At 42.3% G+C, this 24,840-nt stretch overlaps 2 protein-coding genes across 2 annotated transcripts; both read right to left on the bottom strand.

Annotated features, from left to right (window-relative positions):
- Nucleotides 1-284: 284 nt before the first annotated feature.
- Nucleotides 285-17,630, bottom strand: rgs22 (regulator of G protein signaling 22; the record flags this gene model as incomplete). The annotated part of the gene is made up of 25 exons (XM_080768280.1): nt 285-571; nt 1,643-1,734; nt 2,516-2,621; nt 2,797-2,889; nt 3,406-3,555; nt 4,054-4,233; nt 5,296-5,454; nt 6,025-6,081; nt 7,444-7,596; nt 9,122-9,187; nt 9,225-9,288; nt 9,547-9,722; nt 9,879-9,971; nt 10,340-10,534; nt 11,627-11,728; nt 13,700-13,828; nt 14,186-14,366; nt 14,475-14,636; nt 14,939-15,221; nt 15,592-15,653; nt 15,889-15,939; nt 16,470-16,555; nt 16,648-16,830; nt 16,992-17,054; nt 17,625-17,630. 25 exons carry the CDS (start codon nt 17,628-17,630, stop codon nt 545-547), a joined length of 2,919 nt encoding a protein of 972 aa, XP_080624406.1. The 3' UTR covers nt 285-544.
- A 1,236-nt stretch (nt 17,631-18,866) lies between these two features.
- fbxo43 (F-box protein 43) lies at nt 18,867-24,559 on the bottom strand. Its single transcript, XM_080767536.1, has 6 exons — nt 24,443-24,559; nt 22,208-23,090; nt 20,804-21,760; nt 19,993-20,092; nt 19,539-19,733; nt 18,867-19,346 (listed from the first exon to the last, which is right to left on the bottom strand). The coding sequence occupies exons 2-6, from the start codon at nt 23,047-23,049 to the stop codon at nt 19,092-19,094; spliced, it is 2,349 nt and encodes a 782-aa protein (XP_080623662.1). The 5' UTR covers nt 23,050-23,090; nt 24,443-24,559; the 3' UTR covers nt 18,867-19,091.
- Nucleotides 24,560-24,840: the final 281 nt, after the last annotated feature.

Raw genomic sequence — 24,840 nt, 5'->3', positions numbered from 1 at the left:
ATTCGTAAAAACCGACTGCACGGTTCAGTCAGAACAGCTATTTTTGGCGGAAGAAGAAGGAGAAGAAAAAAAAACACAAATACAAGAAGTGACCAAAGTCACTGCGTGTCTTCTTGGTCCTTTAATAAACACAAATACAAGAAGTGACCAAAGTCAAAAGATTCCTTTTCAGGCACACATGTCCACCGTAAGATGAACCTAAATAGGTTTGAATGGGGTTTCTAAGTGTAGTATGTAGGACTAGTAGCATGCCAAAGTTATACATTTCTCATATTTGGTTTCGGACGGCATACTATAGCATGTCGCTTTACGTGGTTTTGGAGGATTTGAAAAAAACTGTGCATGCTGTTCTCAAAAGTCTGAATAGATAATGACAGAAGAGCCAGAGACTTGTTTCCATTGTGGTTCATAAACATTCAAATGTCTAGAGATAAAGCCTAGGCTAAAACACAAAGTGATACAGTATATGAAAGTTGTTATATATTATTTGGCACACACAGTAGCTGTGTCATCCTGCTTCTGTCCATGAAGGCCAAGATGTCAGTCACACTGTCTTGGAAGACATCTGAAACTGGAGAGGCAAGAGAACTGTCAGTCAGTTTAACGAGGGACTTGCAGTGTTTCAGTCTACACTACTTTAACCACACGTACCATGATATCCCTATTTTGTGCCTGTCCTATTAAACGAACATTCAGTGAAAATAGCAGATCGACGTGCTCCAACGTGTCACGTTGTGAGCCTGTAGTACAAGTACAAGCGTATGTCCCACAATGTCCCAGTTCACAAGTGTTATATGTGTGTATATATATGCATTACAAATACAAAAATAGTAATACCTCAAAATTGTACTTACAGTATTTGAGTAAATTTACTTCAAGATCATGCTTTACACCACTGCTGTTGAGGGCAAATTGGTTTGAGCCACTTGTGAACTGAGGTCAAATATATTCAAATATCATCTTCACTTACAGTTTGTCTCTCAATAATAAGCATTTAACACATTTTTGATAGCTTTTCCAAGTTAACCATTTATGACCAGATCAGGTCTTTGTTACAAAGACTGCCTCTGCAAACCCAGCCCTAGCGTCATGGCAACAACAGGCCATATGTTGGGGACCAGGCAGCGGAGTCTGCTGCTCTCAGTTTTCTCTCATCATTTGTGCTCAGATAACAGTGTCCATCATAGTCTTGTGTCTGTGACACACGTGTTGTGTACTCTAACTAACTAGATTGCTTGCTCTTATGCTTTGGTTTCACTGGATGTTACACAAGACTCGTCCATGGCCATATTCTGTCATCTACCTTTGTCAATCTTTCTTTCTGACCGAATAGTCAGACTCTGTGATCCTAATAAACGCCCAGAAGGTTGAATACTCATTTACTTATTATGGTTGAGTTTCCCATAGCTGATGCCCGATGTGTCTCAAAACTGTTGAAATGGAGACAAAACTGTCTGTGCTTCCAGTTCAACTCTGCTGCAGAGCCAATCAAACAAAAGCTATGGGAAAATTAACTACAACAGGATACTGGACTTCTGGACTGGGACTAGCCTACTGTTTTATGTAGAGAGACTGTAGTTAAAATGGCAAGTGTGAGTTGAGGTGTAGGTTGTTGTTCCCACATTGCTCACCGTTATTGTACCTTGTCTGTCCTAGGCGAGAGGACACATGGGCGCAGCAGGCTGCGTCTGCTACCAGCTGACATGAAGCTGTGGCCTGCAGAAGATGAGCCATCTGGAGGAGAGAGAACATTTGCTGTCATAGAGTTGGAGAAATACCGTCTGCAGGCTGTGTTATTTACAGAAGCACATACAGTATGTGGGTTAGTGACAAGATGACAAATATATCTTTACATTTTTAAAGGCAGGTGTATTTTAAACACAGGTTTGAGGGGTTTTTTTATCCCACAAATGTTATACTGTGACACCTTTTTGTTCTAGGTATATACACACAATGCTCTATAGTCATTCCCCATGTCTCCTCATAGTCCTTCAGTCCTTGTCATAGTCCTGGCACTCCACGCCAAGCTAGTCAGCTCTACATAGGAAATGATGATGACCTCCATCTGTTTTCCCACTAGGAAGACTCCCACATAGAAGTCCCATTAAAGCACCATTTGCACCATGCTTCATTTACAATAGCCCTCATTCACTATGGAGCCGAGCATTAATACCACGCTTCATTTACGACATTCAATTTGGACCGGGGTCTAACTACTGCACTAACACTGATGTCTATTAGACAGGATGAAGTGGGTGAGCGAACATACTGTACAATGTACAGTATGTTCGCTCACCCACTAAATCAAACTGACCTTTCAGAATCATGTACAGTGTACATGATTCTGAAAGGTCAGTTTGATTTAGCTTTCACCTGCTTCTTTGATATTACGTTAAGAAAGGTTGAAGTATTTGGTGCAAGGTCTGACACGCTTGGCCTGCAGGGTTTGTAGTGTGTGTGTGTGTGTGTGTGTGTGTGTGTGTGTGTGTGCATGCATGTTCATACAAGTGTGTACCTGAGCCTGTGGAGAATGAAGCGACTACTTCCAACTGACTCTGTCTTTTCAGCAGCACTTCCTCTCTCTTCAGAGCTGCCATGTACTTGGAGTACGACCAAGACATCTGAAGGAACGCATAAAGAAAATCATTATATGCTTGGATTACTCTCTCCTTTTCCAATACTGGCTGGTCAGAGGTGGCTGTAAAATCATCTATAGTGATACCTCATCTTCATCACCATATTCCTCCTTATCAAAAGTGCACACGGTGCTTTGGCACAGCGGTATAACATCCTCACCTGCTGTGTAGGAGAATATATCACTCTGCTCTGTTCCCTCGTCAACTTGTCCTCCTGTTCCTCTACTTCTTCCTCTTGTGTCTCCATCTCATCCTGCACTACAGACGGTGATAGAATCTTATGATCATTCCATGGAAAACCATGAAAAATGGCATACTGTATGTCATCGAAAAGCATGATTTTCATCCTTTCCAGGCCCCCCCCCCGCCCAATATTTTGAGCACGCCGAATCGAATGGTGTAGGTCTCGATTTTTTTCCGACCTTTAGAAAGCGGTTAAATCAAGAATAGAAATATTCATGATTTTGGAAAACCAATGACTATAGTACAGTAGGTCGTCGAAAAGCATGATTTTCATCTTTTACTTTTAGTTTTGTTTTGACCACTTTCCCCCGCTATTCGGAGCACGCCTAATCGAATGGTGTAGGTCTCGATTATTTCCCCAACCTTTAGAAAGTGGTTAAATTCTAAATTAAGTTTCACTAATCATGCTGTATAATATACACGTTGTAATCAAATTCATATAATTCATATTTTCACATTCAAAATTCAGACATTTTAAATGTTATACATCCATATAAAGCCATTTGCCAGGTGTGTGTTTGTTGACCTGTTGTTCCTTCGTCCTCCGCCTCTGCAGCCTGGCTCTGTGTTTCACTCTCTGCTCGTCCAGCAGTGGCAGGAGCTGCTCCTCCTTCACGCTGCTCCTCAAAGTCTGGAACTGAGGCCACAGCTTCAGCAACTCACTGAACACCGACATCTGGACGGACGGACGGACGGACGCACGCACGCACAGAGAGAGAGAGAGAGAGAGAGATGGGTATGCACGCACTCATTGTCACACAGACAAACGCGTGCACGCAATGCAATAATATGAGCCTTCCATGGACTGCATCAGCGCAATCCGCAGTGCAGCTCACGTCCATTCTACCGAGCCATGAGTGATGCCGCCGCCTTGCTAAAGTAGGACAAATCATGTCCTACTGTTGTCCATCATTTAACTACACTAACACTATCGCTCCACCACGCTGACATGCAATTATCTTCTTAATGCGCTTTATTTATACGAGGGTCACACAGCTTCTTAAGCTTTCACTTTTCACTATGAATTCTATAGTTTTAAATTACTTATCAGTTTGTTTCGTCCACATTTCAACTCTGAGTGAACACCCTCTAGCCTGTATACTGTACTTGAAGATCTCCAAGCTTACAATGCATTGCGCTGTGATGCGTTGGCCATAGAGATAAATGAACACACCTGTGCCTCTCTGAAGATGTAAGGGCCAAGCTCCTTGCGTTTGTGCAGTATCCGCTGGGCCTGTTCAGGAGGAATGTCAATCTGGACCAAAGGGGGCACGGAGGAGTTGATGAAACAGCTAATGATGGTGGAGATCTTCTGCTGGATGGTGGCCTCGTCACTGTGAGAGTGACACAGGTCCTGTTGGAAGAGAACAGAGATAATTTAATTATTAATATAATTTAGCCAGCATGTTATCACATGACTTTTATGTCAAGATCACCCTTTTTAAAGCTTACTGTACACCACTGACTGTATACTGCCCACTTGTGGTACAGCTACAGTGAAGGGAAATATAATACATGTATATAATGATGCTCTCAGAATCCTGCTGAGGCTCCCGGGGTGGACAAGCGCCAGCCAATTGTTTGTGAACATTGGTGTTCCCACTCTAGATGCTGTCATCAGGAATGTGATGTACAATTTGAAATTATAATGGATTTAACTATACCTAAGAAGAGCAGCATTATGTACTCTTCTAGTTTTCTGAGACATTGGAGAGGGTGTCTGTATGGATTTAGAGGTATTTTGCAAGTGATGAAGACTGCACTGTGTGTTCAAAGAAGTTAACAACCCACACATTCAATTAGTATCAGTGTCCTGCTGCCATTTGCTATACAGCACACTTGAAAACGCAAATCCGTCACAGCCATGGTTATTTGTTTTTGTAAAATATAAATAGAATATGCTTATTCCAATATTAAGGAGTACAAAGGTCAGTGACATTACAACCAGCCAACCATCTAGGATCAGTGGATCTAGGATCAGTGAATTGTGGAGAGACGGACTGCTTCCATAGACATGTAGTGTATTAGGAGGCCCGGCTTGACTGGATCAATATTGCGGCCGTGATAACACATCATTCATCTCTAGGTAGATCCATGTACTGTACCGAACAGTATGGGTTGGGAACAGTCGGTAGTGAACCAGGCCGGGTGGAGATCTGTGCTCTGAGGTGTGCACATTTCTAGTTCAGTATCATTTCATAATAATATATGATCTGTCCATAGTTAATACAGTCCATAGTTAATCCAGCTCAATGCAATCCATTGTTTTGTCGTCTCTTGTATTTAACACCAGAACATCAGATGAATAGGTTTAGATGTAAATACAATTACCGTTCCTACAATGACATGAACCATGAAATAAACAGCATGGTCACACATACAGTAGGCTACATCAAACCTTCAATCATCTTCTTACCTTGTACCTCTGGACCTCCAGCCAGAACAGCACATCGTTCTCCAGGAAGTCTCCCTTCAGAGAGACGAAGCGTTGGAACTGGTGGCACGTGACGGGGTTGTGCAGGACCTGTCTGAATAGCAGAATCTCCTTGGATGAACTCATCCACAGCCCTTCGGCCTGCTGGGATATGGGGAGATGCTGCATGATGAAAGTCATTTAGAATCGGTCAAATTCATCCCATCATAAAGACATTTTTGTCCACGAATTGTAAAGTTGAAATTTTTATATATATATATATATATATATATATGGTTATTCAAGAAAATAAGATATTGTTTGATTTGGTTGTGAGTTTTCTGATAACCTGTTAATTGCCTGTATTAACATAACATTTCAGAAAAAGAAAGAAAGAAAACGTGAATGCAGACTACATGTTCCTGTAGGGAGTATGAAAGGCTCATGTTTTTTATCATAGTTCAGCTATAAAGGCAGGATGGGGGTCATGGGAACAGAGCTTAGTGGAACACATTCTAAAGGCCATTAAAGGCATGTTAGCAATAGCGATGCTTTAATCCTGTTTATCCTGGAACGAATTTAGGAAAACTAACAGCAATTCCAAAGTGACGTTTGACAGATTCAGTGCATCAAGCCAAGTTGTGAAGTAAATCACACACACTTTTCAGTCCAGGAAATGGCTCATTTTTCTCTGTTCAAAATAACCGGCTTCCAAAGAGGATTTCACCTTACCTTCCAGGCTTCTCTCCTTCTGCTTCGCCCGTAGCTCTGCTTGTCTGCTGCCTGGAGCTGGAACACGCACACATGCACACACAGGGGTCAACAGTCAAGACACCGAGTAATCTAGGGTTACGCGGGGACACTCAACACCTCTCAAGCCTCTCTGTTGCACTCGATGTCGAAAGCCCACTACTAGGTTGTGTTCTTTCTATCCTCTGCTACTTCTCAAGAGGACATTTACCTCTTTGTCTAAGCCTCCAGGCCGATCTCTCTCACCTCTGCCTTCCTCTCCTCTCTTCTCCGGTGTGTAACGCTAAACTTCATCTACCTCTCATTTGCCTCTCATTACCTAATGAATGAGAGGATCTGTGTCCTGACAAGCTGAACTCGATAAGATAATGAGGCGCAGCTGATGAGTTTGTGGTTCGTGTGTTAACACCTGATGACTCCAGAGCAGAGAACGCTTTGACAATGCTGGTATTTTATGGTTTCTCATATAGCAGCCTCATTCACGCTTCCCTGACTCCAAAGCACTGGCCTGTCTAAATGCCTGGAAGGATTCTGAGAGAATGAGTAATGACTAACAATGCAAACTCTTGACCACAGTGTCTTGGTACACTGTTGTTCTTCTCTGTTATTAAAAGCTAAGTCTGTTCTACTGACAGCCAACACCACTGAGGAAGGCCTGCAGGAGCCGAAACATATCTGTTTGTCAGACTGTAAATTAAAAGCGCAAACATTTATTCTGTGAGTGCGGTCTGTTTCTTAAGACTGTTCTTCTCTATAAAAAAAACACTGACTTTGACTCTGATACACATTAACATGATATTCCATATCTTCTTGAGTTCTTGGCCACCCATGTATGACCATCATGCTTGCATAGAAGACATTGTGTGCATACAGTATATCCATATATTCTGTAGTTGATTTATTTGTGGCTTAGATAAATCAACAACAATGTATGGAGATGTGCATCTGAGAATAACCCCCTGTTTAGCTCCCCATGGCAATTACCTTTCAATAATATACTGACTTACTTTACATGCTCACTACTAAACAAGTTGTTTTTATCAAATTATCTAGCTGATGTTTTTACCTGTCCAACTAAACACTATACACAGAATATAGCTGAAAACACAAATGAGGAACAATATCATCAGAATTGCTGCTATGTATTCATCAAATGCTTTCCCACCAATATTTTTTAACTTAAAACTAATCCACCTAAAACAAAAAGCATTAGGAAAACATATCCATGTCTGCTATTCAGTATTCCAAATATAACCCATACATTTAATGTGTTAGAATGTTATCAAACATGTTCCAAAAGTGTTTATTTTAAACTATGTGTCTGGAACCATATCTAGAGACTCAGAAACGTCTCAAACGACTCAAAAATGTCTAGAAGCCTAAAACAGACGCCACACAAACCTTCTGTCTCTCTGTGAACTCTGCTGTAGCCAAGAACAGAGGAAGCCATGTCTTCTCAATGTGTCTCCTAACAATATCCTGGATCTCCACCACGACAGAGTTCGAGAGACGTTCGTGTTTTAAGCGCTCAGGTCCACCTGCCAGGCACATTATCTGCATAGAGTAGACATACATACTGTAATACACATGTAAACACAAATATGAAGAATCAGAGATGGAATAGAGAAGTTTTAGATGGGCTTGGTTGCGCAAGCGTTTGCGTGCATGCGTGTGTGTGCTATACTGTAAATGTTAAGGATGTGAGGATGATGGGGTGGAGACAGCATTGGTCCGACGGCTCTAAACCACAATAAGAACATATACAGAGGTCTGGTATCCCTGGGGGACGGCTCTAAACCACAATAAGAACATATACAGTATGGGGGAAGGCTGCTCACAGCAGGAGATTCTCTCTCCTGACTCCTGCTGGGCTTTCTGTCACTCTGTTCTCTCCGTCCCTCTGGTCGCTTTCTCTCTAATGTCTCCCTATTTCAGTTATTTTTTCTCTCACATCTCTCACACGCACGCACGCACACACGCACACACCAGACCAAATGAGAACCAGTCATGGCACATGAGTGGGTGAGTCTGCAGATGAAAGGGGGCCAATCTGTGACTGAATGACTGATTGATTGAGAGAGGGAAGGTCCAAGGCAGTAAAGCTGTCAGTCTCTCTACACGCCTCACGCAGACAGGAACCCAGACAGAGATGCAAGAGTCACAGAGCCACATCCAATTTACAGAAACCCCCCAGTCTATGGTATTTATGCTACGTTAGAATGTAGAGTAGAGTAGCATGAGGGATTCACAGTCAAATCCAGCATGTAGGCCTACAGTTATTTCAGTGTAAATGTTTTACTTTAACGGTAATTTTTTCCAAGTTAAATCAACACTCTGGATTTTACTGTGGAGGAGAGAGCAAGGGGGAGACATACAGTACTGTAGGTCTTAAGTTCAAAGTTGAACCCATGATGTCACAAGTACATCATCTAAGCCCACCGCAGGAACGCCCTCAGATCAGCGTTGGTGAATAGTCATTTGGCTGTTATGTATCAAGTCTGATGCATCAGATATTTCCATGACATTAGAAAAGCTCTGTGGCGGCCAGCTCAGCTACAGACAATTGAAAGAAAAAACAGAAAAAAAACAGGAAGTCTGTACTGCTCATTCCAAGCCCATGGCCAGTGGCCCCCTGTCGTAATACTAGAACCTAGAAACCTAATCTCCATCTATAAATGTCAGGAGAGATTTCATCCAACTGTCATTGTTACTGGAGCCAATCGACGCTGTCCTCCTGATCCAAACCACAGTCATCTCACTCTAACTCTAAGCAGCTTTATCATCCTCCATCTTCTACCATCACACTGCTGTCACAGCTGTCAGCAGGCAGTCTGCAGGACACCACAGATAGATGAGTGGTACGCCTTTCAGAGCCACAGTCCCCTCAACTTGTCAATCTCAAATGCATAACGGATTCTAAATATCAACGTATGTGAGCTCGTCTTCTGAAGCCTACGGCTCATGCGCTTTCAAGTGTTTCGCGATGATTTTAATTCAATGGAAGCATAAAATTGTAATCACTGAAACAAAAGTAAATAAAATGTAATATCTCTGCCTTCTAAATAATGTGTGGACTTACATGCTCTTGTTGCTCTGCTGAAGCGGGGCTGTTGGGGCCAAAGAAGTACTTTCTGTCGAGGTATTTGGTTGTGATTGATGGAAGATGACTTCTCCAGCCTGACATCTTTATTCTTCTGGGGAGTCCTTCTGTACTGATCTAGGTCCAGCCAACAACTCAAGTGGACACTGAATGGAATCACATTCAAAAGACATAACCACACAAATTGCAATATGCATGACATGGACAGATGATATTGCGCAAATGCGCATGCATGCATGCACGCACGCACACCGATATAGCTGAAGGGACGTTATAACATTAACTCATGCTTGGTGGATGTTTTCGTTTTTTGTGTCGTGAAGCCCAAAGCAACACACTTTGTGTGAGTGTACATGCACTTTGTGTGAGTGTACATGCACTCTGGACATCAATAATTTCCCCACCTGGCGTCGTGTTCCTGCAGGAAGGACCGGAAGTGCTGGATCTCATGGCGATGACGGAGTAAGGAACCCAGACGGTAACCATGGTATCGCGGCGAGACATTCAACCAAGCATTAGTATGTCCCTCTGAGGGCGTAGCGGGACGTGATGGAGGTGGGGTAGACTTACACGGATCCACCTGTCCAGACGGAGAAAGAGGAGAGGAGGATGAGAGATCGTACAGAGAGATAACGACTGAGACGAAACATAGACGGAGTGGAAAGTCACAGTGTCAGCCTAAAGGCAAAACAAGAGGCCAACGGCAAAAATAAGCAGAATCCCTGGTTGATCTGACCTGTCTCAGTCTGAGCTCTGACTCTGCACGCAGGCTCTGAAGCTCTCTGTACTCCTCGCTGTCCACCCGACGCATCTCCTCCTGGACAGTCACCTGCAGTAAGCACAGACCACACACACACACACACACACACACACACACACACACACACAAAATCAGAAAGACGTTCACCACACCCAGATGAGGAAACCCAAGCTCAAACACAACGTAAACACCTCATTCTCTTTTTATTTTCACACATATGTCACACATCAAAATCAAATCAATGGGACCGAGTAAGGTATCAGCAGACATTTCATCACTTTCTGCTTTATTCTTTCTCCTCTGTTCTTAATAGGTTGGATATGGAAATATTCTCGTGCCAAAAAAAAGTTCTGTTCAATATACGAGTTTTGGAGGAAAATCCATTAGTTAAATTGCAAGTGAACAGCACCCCCCGGCCCTGGGCTGAGCTCCAGTACCCTGTGGTAGAACTCTCCATCTCTGGAGATCAGCTGTGTCCATGGCTCCAGGAGGAGGACCAGGATCTGCTCCTCAACCTCGTCAAACAGCTCCTCAAACGCCGGCGTCAGACGTCCGTACACCTCCCTCCTCGTCTCCTCATCTGCCCCGACACTCCTACTGGCTGAGCTGCACAGATAGGTGGAGTAAAGGATCTGTGGGGAGGGAGAGGAGAGGAGAGATGGAGAGGAAGGGGGGAGAAGAGAGTAGAAGAGAAACAAGAGGAGAAATCGTTAAACTTTCAGAAACTTATCATCATTCATCACTAGCATCATCATCGTGTTCTCTATTATGATTACCATCATTATCATCATCATCTTCTTCCTGCTTTTCATGTTCTCATAAATCACGTCATCATCCCAATCCACACTATTGACCAGCTCTCATCACTGAGGCCATCATGCCACAGCAACATCACTATTTACACTCTTGGCCACGTCGCACTGGAAAAAGAGATACTCCTCTCCCGTGTGATTACCCTGTTTAAATAAAAGGTTAAACGGAGGAAAATATATTCCACTGAGAGTGTGAAGTATTCTGGATAGGCCCGTTTTCTTCCGTGGTCCAGTTCTAACCAGACGAGGTGGTTCTGGGTCGCTGAACTGGTGGGATCCTGGGGGGTCTGACTCACTTGTTTTTGTGGGCACTTTGTGAGGGGTACAGTGAGTGGCCAGCCAGAGAATGATTGAGGTTAGCTATGCATGAGCATGTGCACGTTTAGTGTGTGTGGGCATAAAGTGGGGGTCCCTGGCTTTACTATGGTGGGTATATGAGAAAGATTAGATTATTTGTGTGTTAGAGTGCCAAGACCGTCACTCAAACACAAAACGGTCGGTGCCAACCCTCTCTCTCTGTTACACACACGCTCCCTTGGCCAGCGGGGTACAGTATGACAGTAGTGTTAATGATGTCTATGGAACAGCTTATGCTGTAACTCTTTACAAATCAACTTTGACTTACTGGAGCTGATTGTGTCTCTTGAGATGTGACTGTACCACAACTGTGTGTGTGTGTGTGTGTGTGTGTGTGTGTGTGTGTGTGTGTGTGTGTGTGTGTGTGTGTGTGTGTGTGTGTGTGTGTGTGTGTGTGTGTGTGTGTGCGCATGCATGTGTGTGCGTGTGTGTGCGTGTGTGTGCACGTACGTACGTGCGTGTGTGTGTCTCTGTCTGTCTGTCTGTCTGTCTGCCTGCCTGCCTGCCTGCCTGCCTGCCTGCCTGCCTGTCTCAACATGTGACTGAGCAACTGACCTGTGCTTGTCGTTGTACTCTGTAAGGGTCCAGTCCGTCCTGATAAAATAAGTGATGGTATTGTTGTAGGTCAATCCACAGGTTCACAGCATTCTCCCAAAGCTGAGACAGCAGGAAGAGATAAACACGTCACAAGAGGTTTATGATTGGCATCATCACCACAGAAACATATTCCTTGTCAGCTGTAAACAATGTGATTAACAGACCATTTTTGTATTTTATTTAACCTTTAACCAGGCTGGACACTTGATTGAGAACAAACAAATATTTATCTACAGTGATAGTCTGGCAAGAGGTAAGCCTCTTGATTTGAAGGAGGTATGGAATGGGGATAGGAGAAAACAACTGATGCAGACATCAGGACAGATTAACATTACACAAGAGGCTGGAGTAGGAGCGCAAAACAAAACATTTAACAATAATACAAATATAAGAAATAGGAAAAGGAGTTATGTGGGTGTAAATATCAATGTTTCTTGACGCGTAGAGGGGGATAAATTTGTCCAGTTGTAGGGGTGTTGTGGTGGGCATGTGGTCATGCATGTGTGTGTGGCGACTGGCGAACCACAAACAATGGACCACATCATGAGATGTATCTACTGTATGCTCCACAATGTACTGGAGATGACCTGCACTGGCCTGCGCCACCCACTGGAGAGACGTGATATAGAGGATGGCCAGACACTCGCCTGCGCCAACCACTGGAGAGACGTGATATAGAGGATGGCCAGACACCAAGAAGAATGGCCATTAGTAGCAATCTAATGGGAAAATGTCCAGCCATCATTCTGTACACAATATCTCCATAATGGAACACTGCAAAGTTTGGCAGAATGAATATGGTAAAAGGAACTTTTCACTGTTTAACTTTAGACTATTATCGGGATAGATGTACTGTCAATTATAACGTGCCGTCTATTCCGGTAGGAACTGCTTGGAGGATGGGAGGTATAGGGGGCTTTCAGGTAAGTAGTTCCTAGATTATTTGTAGGATGTGATCAGAATGCCATCACAGGATTTATAGAGCATAGCAGTGGGCGTGGTTTTCTGGACCCACTGAAAACTCTCTAATACGTTTTTCCCAGAGATTTACAAAAATATTTATATCAATTATTCTATGCCTAGCCTTCAGCCATCCAGGATCCTGGTGAATCATGACCATAAAACCTTTGATTCTGTGAAATGGCATATTTCATTATAATGATATACTACATTTAACAGGGTTCCCACACATTTTTTCCAATGAAATTTCAAAACTTTCCCAAGATATTTAACCCAATTTCCAGGACTATATAACAATCAGTCAGTGCAATTTGCTCTCACCGTTCCACTCATGCCCTGCAGCTGCACAGGTTGGTGTCACATGACAAAGGAACAGATCTACAAGCTACGCAACTACGCATCATGCTGAATTGAACTGTGAGCTTGTAGATCTGTTCTTTTTGTCATGCCCTATGCATTATGCTGCAATCACGCAGCCCGTTTGAAGAAAAAAACTACTTTTCTTACATATTTAGTGTAAAATGTATTCGAAATGCTGTCCCAAAAATTGCATAGTCAAATATATTTTCCAAGACCCTTAATACAATTCCAGGACCTTTGATCCATTTCCAGTACAGGAAAAAGTTATTTCTAATTTTTTTCAAGGAATTTCATGACCATGGGAACCCTGATTTAATAAATACCCTTTTACAGAATCAAAGGTTTTATGGTCATGGCTCACCACGATCCTGGATGGCTTGATTCTAGGCTTAAAATAATTGATATAAATATTTTTGTAAATCTCTATGGGAAAAAAAATGAATGGCAGATTTGTCAGTGGGTCCAGAACACCACGCCCACTGCTATGCTCTCTAGTAGGATGTGGTGCCGCAGCCGAGGCGATGTTGTTCTTTACAAACAACATCACTTCAGGTTAGAAGTGTGAGATCCTAAGTGTGAGATCCTAAGTTTAGAAGTGTGAGATCCTAATTAGCAAAAGGATTATAAGAGGATGTGTCTTTGACGGCATGTAACATTACTTATTACTTATTGATTAGCTGTAAAACAATCATAATTTAGCTGCTACTGGACCTGGCTTCCAGAAACTTCACAGAACTGTGTGAAGAATAAACCCGCCCTAGAGTCAACATGAAGAGCCTGTAGCATCCTCTCCATTCTTCTGCTCCCAAACACTGGACTAGGACTGCTGCTGAAATAGGACTGAGGACACAAACACAGGAAAAGAAAGAGCAATAAACGCGTGCACACATGATAGGACACTAAAGAACCATACCATTGGTCTGGCTTCATATTGAGCCCAAATTACTTCTTAATGGCAGCATGCTGTGGAAAATGGTCAGCAGTAATTTACAGTGTACCGTGAGTCATAGTCTACCATACAATAAGGCACACTATGAAAAGAGATTTGGCATTGTATAGAATGAAAGATATGTTCACCATAGTTTGTTTCAGTAAAAAAAACACTTTTCAGTTGTAATGCAAGAAAAGGCTACTTTAATTGTATAGCCCATTGCATACACAAAGGCTACACAGTTGGATACACTATAGTCTTCCTACGGGTGTCTGAGCAGCTCTGGGCAGGCAGGTGTCCGGTCGAAGAGGAGGCAGGGTTATACAGCGGGGGTGTGGGTCTATCCCTGATGGAGGTCTCAAGTGTCTCTCAGCCCACAGGCCCAGCTGAGAGGATTCACCTCCATGGTCTTCCAGAATACACTGAGAGGTCCAGAACCTGGGAGCCCTGTCAGTTATATATGTTTCACGTTATGTGAGATTATGATGCAGTCTGCCATATAAACACAATTATTTATACACATCATGAACTAAGCCCTTGTTCTTTGATTCTCACCAGTAGGAGAGTAGAGCCTCAGTGAGGCAGGGCTGGATGAGGTGTAGTTTCCCCTCTGTCCAGCAGGGGGTGGTAGCCAGCCCCAGTCTGGAGAGCAGCTCCATACTGAGACTGCTTGAACCACCACGAAGCAGGTACCGGCTCCTCATCAGGACCACATGTCTGATGATTCACACAGTGATTCATATTAGTCATATCTAATATATTATCACACCAGTAGTCACATTATATCAGTCTTATGTCTTAATATAAACAAAAACAATTGATAGATGTTAAAGTTAGACTTAACAGCTGACCCCAGCCTTTATTAAATATTTTATACCAGAATATTTTATAGACAGGAGGCATCACACTGACTTGAGGCTGTCAGATTTTGCATAGCGTCGTATTGTTATGGCATGTCATAATGAAACAGAAAACAAGTCTAGCTCAGTTCACTCTCCCAGTGTGTGTGTGTCCTCTACCTGTTGTTCTTCTCCCAGTGTCTCATGGTTCTTAGCCGTTCTATATCCATCCAGAGGTTTAGAAGCCTCTCTCCCGGTGATCCCCATAAAAACTCCTTGAACTCATCCCAGCCCTGTCTACTGCCATGGTACCAACTATCAAGGAAATGTCCTTGGTCTGCGGTTGTAGTCTTCTCCGCCATTTTCTTGTCACCAAGCTCCATTATTTCTTCATCGCCCCTTTTGTCCTCTTCTTGTACATCTCTGTCCATTTCATCACCCTGTGTGTTTCTGTACATAGCAGCTGAATGGACGCAATCTTCACTTTGACAGGACTCATCGTCAGTGTATGCGCAAGTGTTCATCTGGTCTCCTGGCTGACTGGAACGGTCAGGGGTGTTTATTCTGTCCAACTGTGTCAACACCTCTCCAATCACATTTTTGACCAACTCTGCTGCCATGTTTTCAATAGGAATGCCAGAGGATTCAGACCTCTGAGCATTGGAGTAATTTGAACATTTATCTTCCGTGATGATGATAGCTGGTGGTTTTGTGGGAGTAACTACCTGTTGTGGACTCTGGTGTCGCTGTGTTTTCTCGGAGTTAAGGTGATTAACGTGATTAACTGAGTTAAGGTGATTATCCTCTTCTTCAGGGAAGCAGGATACACTTACGCATGCTGGATGGAGATTCATCCTGCATCCTTCTCCTGAGAGTGAGGACATCCTCGTAGACTCTGCTCCGTGAAGGAGGACAAGGGCATGTCAATACATTTAAATGTTTTAAAAAAATCATTGATTTTTCAACATAGGTATATACATACAGAACTTGTTGTTTGAAAACGTATACCATTTTTTGGTGGAACGACTTCTTCGGAGCATGTCAGGGCTGGTGTTATATTCTCATTGGTCAACTTGGAGGGGGAAAAAGGTTTTGAGAATGAACTGGTGCTTTCAAATAAGCTGCCATACCTCTTCTGAATACAAAGGTTTGGCTTCCACAGAGACAGCAGTTTGGCTAGCCTAGGAAAGATGGGATAGAACAGACACAGGCAGATTCAACAGACGTGTGCGGTGTGCCACCAATCACACAATGAATACATTAATTCTTATTTATTTGCAAAGAGATTTGGGATGTGTCCTAGTATTGACCACTGTGGTACTCCGGTCAAAGTAGTATAAAGGGTTTAAGTGGTTAAAGATACAAGTTAACCTAATCTGAAACGGGTGTGGCCCAAAGGGGGGAAATTATTAGAGACAGACTATACTTCTATAATCTATAGGTACATCCTAGTAAAATGTATCAAATAAACGTTTATCTCTATACAGTATGTAGGTGACATACAATTAGTGCATAATTGAAGTTAGAACATGACAATGTGTGTAATCAACTTATTCTTAAACAGACTGCTGTTGCTATGGTTACTGATAAGAATTAGACACGGCATGTGATATAATTTAACATGATTTACAGCATGATTAGCAACTTTACACTGCATAATAAGAGGTAAGGAACACTGTAAAGAAGATATCTGTACACTTGAAATAAATACCTGTATTCAAAGTAGCAGTCACTTTGAATAAATAATGGGAATCTTTCTTTCATGATCCATTGGAATCCTTGCTCTTTGTCCAAGCACTGCAAAAGTCAGGGAGAATACAAGGGCTCTTGTCAAACCAAGTTTCCAAAACTACATGGATAAACAAATGCGGAACTCGAGCCACACTTACACAGGCAGTGTAATGGTTGTCTACTAGGAGACTTCTGGCCAGCACTGTGGGGTCATCAGTTGGAAGGTGTGATTTACTCTGCAGGAAGACTGATCTGATCTTTCTGAAGATGCTCTCAGCTGCCTCACTCACCACCTCAAACAGCCCAGTCGCCTGGTTGTACAGCAAAGCCTCGGGGAAGGACTGTCAAGAGCACAATGACAAAGTGCTCAACAGCTAGAAAAGCACAAGGCTAAACAAACGCATCCAAGTCCAAATTGTATTTATGGACCAGGAGTTAACAGATTACTTTCTCGGAATAGTAAACAATATATTATTAATGACATGATAATGTATGACTGTACCGGCAGACTCAGGAAATCGTTAAAGAAATCCACCAATGTATCATCGGAGGCTAGACAGTGTTCCTGTATAAACAGAGGAAAATCAATAGTCTGATAAGCACAATAATAATAAGCACAATGCCTCTTTATAAACCCAACATTTACCATGTTAAAACTGTAAAGGTTTGGGGATTTCAATAAACATTTGCACTCACAAAATTTCCAGCAGTCAGATGAGTTAACTCTGAAAACAAAACAGCAAAGAAGACTCACAAACCTACATTGTATGTATTAAACACAGAAAGGTTCAATGAATATGTTACTATATTTTAACAATGTTCCTACCCGTTTCCATCTTCCCACACATTTTAACCAGATAAGTAGCTACACGACGAATGGCTGTTCAGCTCATAGTGGAAGTTAAGCCAAGAAAGTGCATTTGGAGACTGCTTCCTCACTGGCCACCCAACCTCTCAGTGTAATTACTGACACACCAGGTTGCCATGGAGGTGAGGTAGAGTCTTTCTCAAAACACAGGCTGCAGTAAAACTTTAACTAGTGTAGACTACAGAGAACAGGACAAGTATTCATTACTGTTATAGACATGTTGAGACATTTTCATCCTTTAGCCAGATTGTTAAGAGATCCAGGTACCTCCATGTTCAATCCAGAATCCCCAGCTATAGTATTGTATTATTGAGCATTTTTTTGCAGTTCAAGTGCAGTGCATGAGTTCTACCACAGGGTGTCACTGAAGACCAGGAAATTATTAAGTGAGCCCACAAAGGGTAGGGTAAGTGATATTTGGTTCAAAGGTAATAAGGTACTGTAGCAAGGGATAATTAGATGAGATGTTAAGATAATTAAATGCTGACAAGGTGATTAGCCACCGACAGTGGAGACATGAGAAATGAGACTTTAAACTAGTGACTGGAAGCAGAAAGTATTCATGACCATGTTTAAGGTAATACAGTGTAGGTGAAGTTGGCACATGCCATTATATGAACTTTCAGGAAGTCAGGATTTCCTACTGGCTTCACACAAATCCAGCCTCACTGCCCGACCAAGGCACGACCATTTGTGATTTTTCGGTTAGAGTTTTCACATTTTTCAATTCTGAACAAATAAAAATGAAAAAGAAAATTGCTAATTTCTGTTTAATTAAACAAACATGTTTTTTTTTATGTTGGATTCAGATTCAAAGGCAATTAAAAGGTCCCCTGTCCTAATCAAATATTTGCAACTGATTTTGATTGTCCATGGGCTATACAAAACAACCTTTCTTTCTTCTTTAGAAATGTATTCTTTCACATCAAGATGTAATAAATGATCATTAGACTCAAACCAACTATCTCCATGCAAACTCCCTCCCCAGTCAGAGTTAGGAGTTTGAATGACTATAGAATTATGTGCATTGTGCAGGATGTAATTTGTATATAGATGTATGTAGGAGACTTCATTTAACTGACCTAATCCTTTTCAATACTTAATTTTAAAATAAAAATGCCAGTGTGCCAGTGATCACCCTCCCCTGTGCCAATGTTGCCTACCCTTCCGGGCACCTAGGCTCCAAAGTACTGTAGCCTGACCAGCATCGTGGGTTCGAGTCCTTTGCCGCATGCCACTGACTCCCCATTTCTCCCTCAACATTTCCCATCTAGCTACTATCAATAAATCAAAAAATGACACAAAAAGAAAACATGGATACATGTAATTGTGGTATATAAAAGGTTTATTAAAAAAATTGCAAAAACAAAAAAAAAAGTGCAAAATTAACACTACAGAATTATGCCAAAAATGTGGCACCAACAGCAAGAAAAATATTGCTGGTATAAAATCTGAGACTTGACTATTATTGGTGTTAATAGCCATCTTGAGCACTATGCTAACAGTGAGCATTGAACATCAGACAGTTTATGAAAAACATTTTGGAAGGGGAGAACTCGACAGCCAAATTCATTGTCTTTGATTGCATATGTGCTGGTGAGGCTGCTTCAAGATCCACAATTAAAAACAGACAAACTACAATGTAATGAAAAAGTGCCGTGACATTTGGTAGCAAAACCAGTGCAATAACGTTCCATGTGAAATGTATCTCAAAGAAATTCACAATCCACCTGTTCAAAGCCTCCTGACGTTCCGCTTGCTGCGAGCGCTTCCTGGAAGAAGTCTGTCCTTTTTGCTCTGGCTGCGAGAGCCGGATCTGCTGTAGCACTCTTTTGACCCGTGAAAATCACACATGCAGTCTGTGCAAAACTGGAAACTGCAGTCAGCTCTGCTGCACACACCCTCTTTTTTCACTGAGTGACACCTTGCTGGATGCTGGCATCGTGGACACTGCTTGAGATGCTCGTCCTTGAAGAGGGTTTTGGCTACCTGTTTCAAAAGGAAAAGACATTGTACAGTATAGTTTAAAAAAATAAAAAAAAATACCAAAGACAACCTAACCTCTATCACAATTGGAATTTCCCTTCTTTCTTAACCCATTCAAACTGGGAATGAATCCGTGTAACGACTTTAACCATTATTCTATACTTTCAATATGGTCAATGTCATTCATCAACTTACCTGTATGAACTTCTCCCGCTTACAGCTGCTGCCAGGATCTGACGCACAGCGCTGCACCGGAGTTAAAATGACTTTTGCCGACTGCGGAGTGCAATAGTTTGGGGTTTTGGTGGCTCTCGCCTGAACGGATGCAAGAACCTGTCTCTTCAGAAGGGCCAGTCTGGTCTCTGCATCAGGGACAGGAGCACGGCCAAGCTGTACATGGAACAAAAACACACATTTTGGAGGAGTTCATTTAAAAGCTTTCTCCATTTAAACACACGCAGGAGACAATCCGTGAAGATCAGGGATGGCATTACTGAATTAAAGTTAAGCCACCACACTCTGGTCAAAAGAAAAAAAAGCCTTGGACTTGATATTCACTGACATGAAGTGCTAAACATCAACCACACTGCTACAGTGTTTCACATGATTCAATCCCTTATAAACACTGACTAATGCAAAATGTCAGTACCTCCATATTAGCCTCTGCTTCAAGGTAAAGTCTTCTCCTGCAGCTGGCCTTGTTGTCTTGCAAGATCATCTCATTCCAGCTTTCGCACACCTGACCGAACCTGTAAAAAACGGGGGGAAAAAACAAGGAAGACATGAATACTTAGAACTGAATGTGTATGGCCTCTGAAAACACCTTTGCAATCGAATTAATTCCTCCATTCATAATAACTTAGAAGCACGTAATTCACTTTGTGAATCGTTGGCTTGAAATATGGTAAACTGTGATGATGTTTTCAAATACACTGAGGGTCATCAACTTCTCACCTGCAAGGTTATAATAGTTTTGGATTTTTGAGCGGTGAACACTGCTCCAATGGTTGGCCCTGTGTCACTGTCCCTATGTATGTCTGTTTGGAGTAGGAATAGCCGCTCAAGTGTGATTTCATTAGTTTAAGTTCGTATTGAAATTTGTTTACAGTAATTCAGTAAGTTTTAGTTCGTTTAGCGGGTTTGCAGTTTTTATTTTTGTGACAGCGCTTAGTTTTAGTTTAGTTCAATTTTCTTTTTTCATACTTTATCAGGTGCACTGCAAACTGCAGTAACAAAAGCATTTGTTTAAAAAATATATATATTCAGTTACTGTTAACTGGTAACGAGAAAAACTAAAACTAAGGGCATTTTGTCTATAGTTTCAGTTCATTTGTTAGTTTTGTAAACACAATAGTTTCAATTGTTTTTTTTATTATTATTGTAGTTTTTATTTAGTTCAGTTAACGAAAATGTTTTTTTTTTTCAATTTTAGTTCTCTTTAACTATAATAACCTACTAACCTGTAGATCTCCTTTGGGGACAGATGAGCAAGTATGACAGACAGGATATGTCTGAGGTTCCTGCTCTTCAGTTCTGTCAGGACATCTACCTTCCCAAGGCCCATCTTCCTGCCAATGAGGCCCGCCAGCGGCATAGTGGTCCTGAATGACACCGGGGTCTCAGCCAATGTCAAGGCTGACTTAAGCTCCTCTTCCATGCTTGGGATCTGGACCGTCAGTCTCCTGGCCCTCTGCTGACATATAGCGTGGACCAGCTGTAGGGCCGGGGTCAGAGAAAGGCTTTCTATCTTGAGTGTGGTAATGCTAAGAGGGGTCGCATAGTCGGAGTCTGCATGGGGGGCTGTGTTGAGAGGTGTTGTGTTATCGTGTCGTGTCAGCTTGGATGCAGGTGTCCAAAGGGGAGTCAAATCATCCTGATGGGCATGGAAGGCTGTGTTGAGAGGTGTTGTGTTTAGCTTGGATGCAGGTGTCCAGAGTGGAGTAAAATCATCCTGATGAGCATGGAAAGCTGTGTTGAGAGGTGTTGTGTTTAGCTTGGATACAGAATCAGATGTCCTAAGGGGAGTAAAATAATCTTGCTTGTCGGATGTGGCACGAAGGGGGGTCACGATGTCACTGAGGTTGATGGAAGTAGCTCTGCATGGAGTGGCATTGTCAAAAACAAACACCTCATTCTCTTTAGAGAGGCTCTGGTGTTGAAGGAAGAGCTGATGTTTGCCTTGTGGCAGGTCATTTTTGGTACACACTGTGCTGGTTGACTTCCTGCCATGCTCCTCAGACTGGGAGCCACCCTCTCGGAGCGTGGAGAGCCTCCGCTGACGCTGCAGGTGGGACCGCCGCTGGCTGCTTTCACAGCTCCTGTAAGATGGTAGGAGTTCCTGGAATGAGCCGTCCAACGATGAGTCCTGGGATTTGTCAGTGGCCAGGGAACCGAAACCGCTGTCCTCACTCACCGACCTGCGATGGGTTGGTTGGTAGTCAGTCAATAACTCTGGCATTGTATATTTAATCACTTAAACCCTTTACAGTTTGATTGGCTGGTCACCCCATAGCAATGATTTGATTGGCTGAGCAAAGTACACATTGAGGATAAAATCACACCCGTGTGAAGTGAGGGGCGCTCTTATCATGCTATGATTAGGTGATGTAAAACAAACGGTGTCAAAACAAACATTAAATTATCTTTATTGTTAATGGGAATTAATGTTTGGGTTAGGGACAAGATGACGTAAATTTTCCCCTCATTGTCAATAGCGTTTTTAAAACAAACATTGAACTAAAAACAAACATTAAACCTGTATATAGGAGGGCCCTCAAAAAGTGAGGGCAGAAAATTGAAGATGCCAATTGTGATTGGTCGGAATGTGATTTTGTATGATGATAAGAGCATTAAAATGCACCTACCTCTGGTATTTAATAGTAGGTGTGGACAATGGTGTGATCAACACACTTGGATGACTGGACACTCTTTGGTTGACAGGGGTTTGAGAGTTTTCCTCAGCCACGGCAGACAGGAAGTTACTCAAAATTGGCATCTCAGGCAACGCGATAGTGAGGTCCGAGATGATGCTTTTATTGTAGACGGTGTCCGTGACCAAAACAGGCCTCTCAAAACTTGCAAAATCAGCAGTACCATTTGAAGAAGTAGAGGTCCTCGTCTGAGAGAAGAACATGCGTCGTTTTCCACCAGAAAGGGGCTGATCTGGCTCCACTTTTAAAGTGCTTGAAGCCAGAGCTCCAAATACTACAGTGTCTGGAAAGTCAAAGAATGTACTGAAGGACGGCTCTGACATGATGCCGATAGACAAATCATTAATTTTACTGGAAGTTCTTGTGTTGTCGGTTTTGACATTTGTGGCTGGTTCGCCCGCAAGAAGCCTACGTCGTAACGAGACATCTTTCTTATATACTTTAGGGGTTTCACACCAGCCAACTGACAATGGCTGTTGTTCCCTCCTGAAGTCTTTGTCTGAAGATCTACCAGACTCTTTGGTTCTCTCCTTCTTCGGTGTGACAGACATGGTGCTGCACTGATGTCGTTGCAACGAGATGTTCTCTTTAGGCGTTTCATCACACTCATCTGGAAAGCAGGATATAGGACTACGCGGGTTGCACTTGTCGACACTGGCTGTCCTTGGGCTGTGAAAAGATTCACAGTAGCCACTGTCTATCAATGATATTTTATAAAAGGACATTTGTTGGTCTTTACAGCTCTGAAGGTAAACATTGTCAGGAGTGAAATCCATTTTCCTCTGATACACTCACGAGGTAGATTGTGTAAAATATCCTGCAAGGAAAGATTAAAAAAGGTTAGTCACTGGGATAATGTTACCACATCATTTCTAAGTAACTTTGTATTTATAATTTAACACTTTATTCACTCTAAATATTCTGTATAGTATCATGACATTCATGACGGAGCTTTCCGAATTTATGATCCATTCCTTATGCTTGCTTGACTTGTGTTCTGTTGTTTAGTTTGTTCATTGTCTGTTTACTTGTTTTGTAAATGGATATTGTTATTGATATTATGTTATTGTTTGGATAATTTGGTTGTTGTCTAATGTTTTCCATTATTTACTTTTAACATTATATTATGTCTAGGAATACATCTCAAATAGATTATTCCTAAAGAATTTAAATCATCAACTACCAACTGGGTGCCACTGCCAATCAATGTTCCACGGCGTCTGGCGTTCAACATTTGATGCGGCAGGCATGTGGCCATGGAGCATAAAATGATACCTTTGTGGAAATGGTGGTCTTGATTGATTGATTGAGAATGTTATTTTAATAACAGTTTGTAGAATGGGTACATACAGTTCAAACTAAAGACTTGTTAGCTCTGATCCATAGCTCTAATGCGAAATGCAACGCATTAGAGCTATGGACCAGAGCTAAAGACTTGACTACATCAGGGTCCTCCATTCTCAATTCATCAGAACATTTAAAGACATACAGATATACACTTCTGAAAATAACGGAAAACATATGTATAGAAAAATGGGGAAGGGGGGCTATGGCGGACGGATAAGTGCGGTAGTACTAATCGGTTGTCATTTATTTTCAGTGGACAACAGTGTTGCTTGCAATCAAATTGCAATCACGTGCATCTGGTAGGAAACAAACAAACAAACAAATGTCAGCTGTGTGAACTGCTCTGTTCATCGCTGTTGCTATGCAAGCTTTGTGGCACCCCGCTCAAAACTCAGCTGTGGCCGCCAAAACACTGGATTTATACTTTGTAGTATGACGGCGTCGCTTTCCAGACTGCCAGATAAAATATCCTACTGATCTACACACTTGTACATTCTGTTCTTTTGGCAAAGAATACCATGGGCTTGTGGTTAAATAAAAGCTCAAATGGCAATAATGCTTGTGCTTCTATGGCGTTGTTTAGGAAACGATGTATAATAATAATAATAATACTAATAATAATAATATAGCCAGTCTACAAAAATACTTGGGGTGGCTTGTATAATAAAGGCGAATTCTGATAGGGAATCAGCAGCAGGCACGCTGAATGGTTTGGGTTAGCCTAGCACTACTACACTATACTATAGAAAACACGACTTGTTCTCTAAACACCGTCATGTGGTGCAGAGAAAACACGTTTGTCATAAAAGTAACAATACTTACTGTAATATAAAATAAACCAGCCGCTAAACTTCATGCATCTGGCCCGAAATCCGAATAGTTGTAGGCCTCTGCTAGGAGTCGTGAGCATTGTCCATTCACTCCCTGTCTGTGTGTAGCTGAGACTGCGTCTGTGTCCCACTCCCACAATAACAAGCGTTCAAATTTGGAGCCTATTTTAGGTGTCACGTGTTTCCGCCAGCTGGTTGTGGTTTCCGCGATGTAGCAGCAGAGCAGTGCGTCACATAATTATTCACTCGCGGCAGGCAGGCATGCGCGCGCGCACACACACATACACACACACACACACACACGCACACACACACACGCACAAATAAGTGCGCAGTGTTAGGCCTAGTCATCATAATAACTAATAATAATAGTCCTCTGTCGTAGTTGGA

The sequence above is a fragment of the Protomyctophum bolini genome (genome assembly GCF_963924005.1).
Source record: "Protomyctophum bolini genome assembly, chromosome: 7".
In the NCBI taxonomy this organism is placed as follows: domain Eukaryota; kingdom Metazoa; phylum Chordata; class Actinopteri; order Myctophiformes; family Myctophidae; genus Protomyctophum; species Protomyctophum bolini.
Note: the sequence above shows the minus strand (reverse complement) of the source record. Positions and strands in the feature narration are given on the sequence as shown.

What these genes read in the sequence shown, in the direction of transcription:
- fbxo43 (XM_080767536.1), bottom strand. Translation starts at nt 23,049, where the DNA reads ATGGATTTCACTCCTGACAATGTTTACCTTCAGAGCTGTAAAGACCAA. An exon ending in CCTACTATTAAATACCAGAG is followed by an intron (nt 21,761 to 22,207) that starts GTAGGTGCATTT and finishes AACCCATCGCAG; the next exon opens with GTCGGTGAGTGAGGACAGCG. An exon ending in TCCCCAAAGGAGATCTACAG is followed by an intron (nt 20,093 to 20,803) that starts GTTAGTAGGTTA and finishes CGTTTTTTACAG; the next exon opens with GTTCGGTCAGGTGTGCGAAA.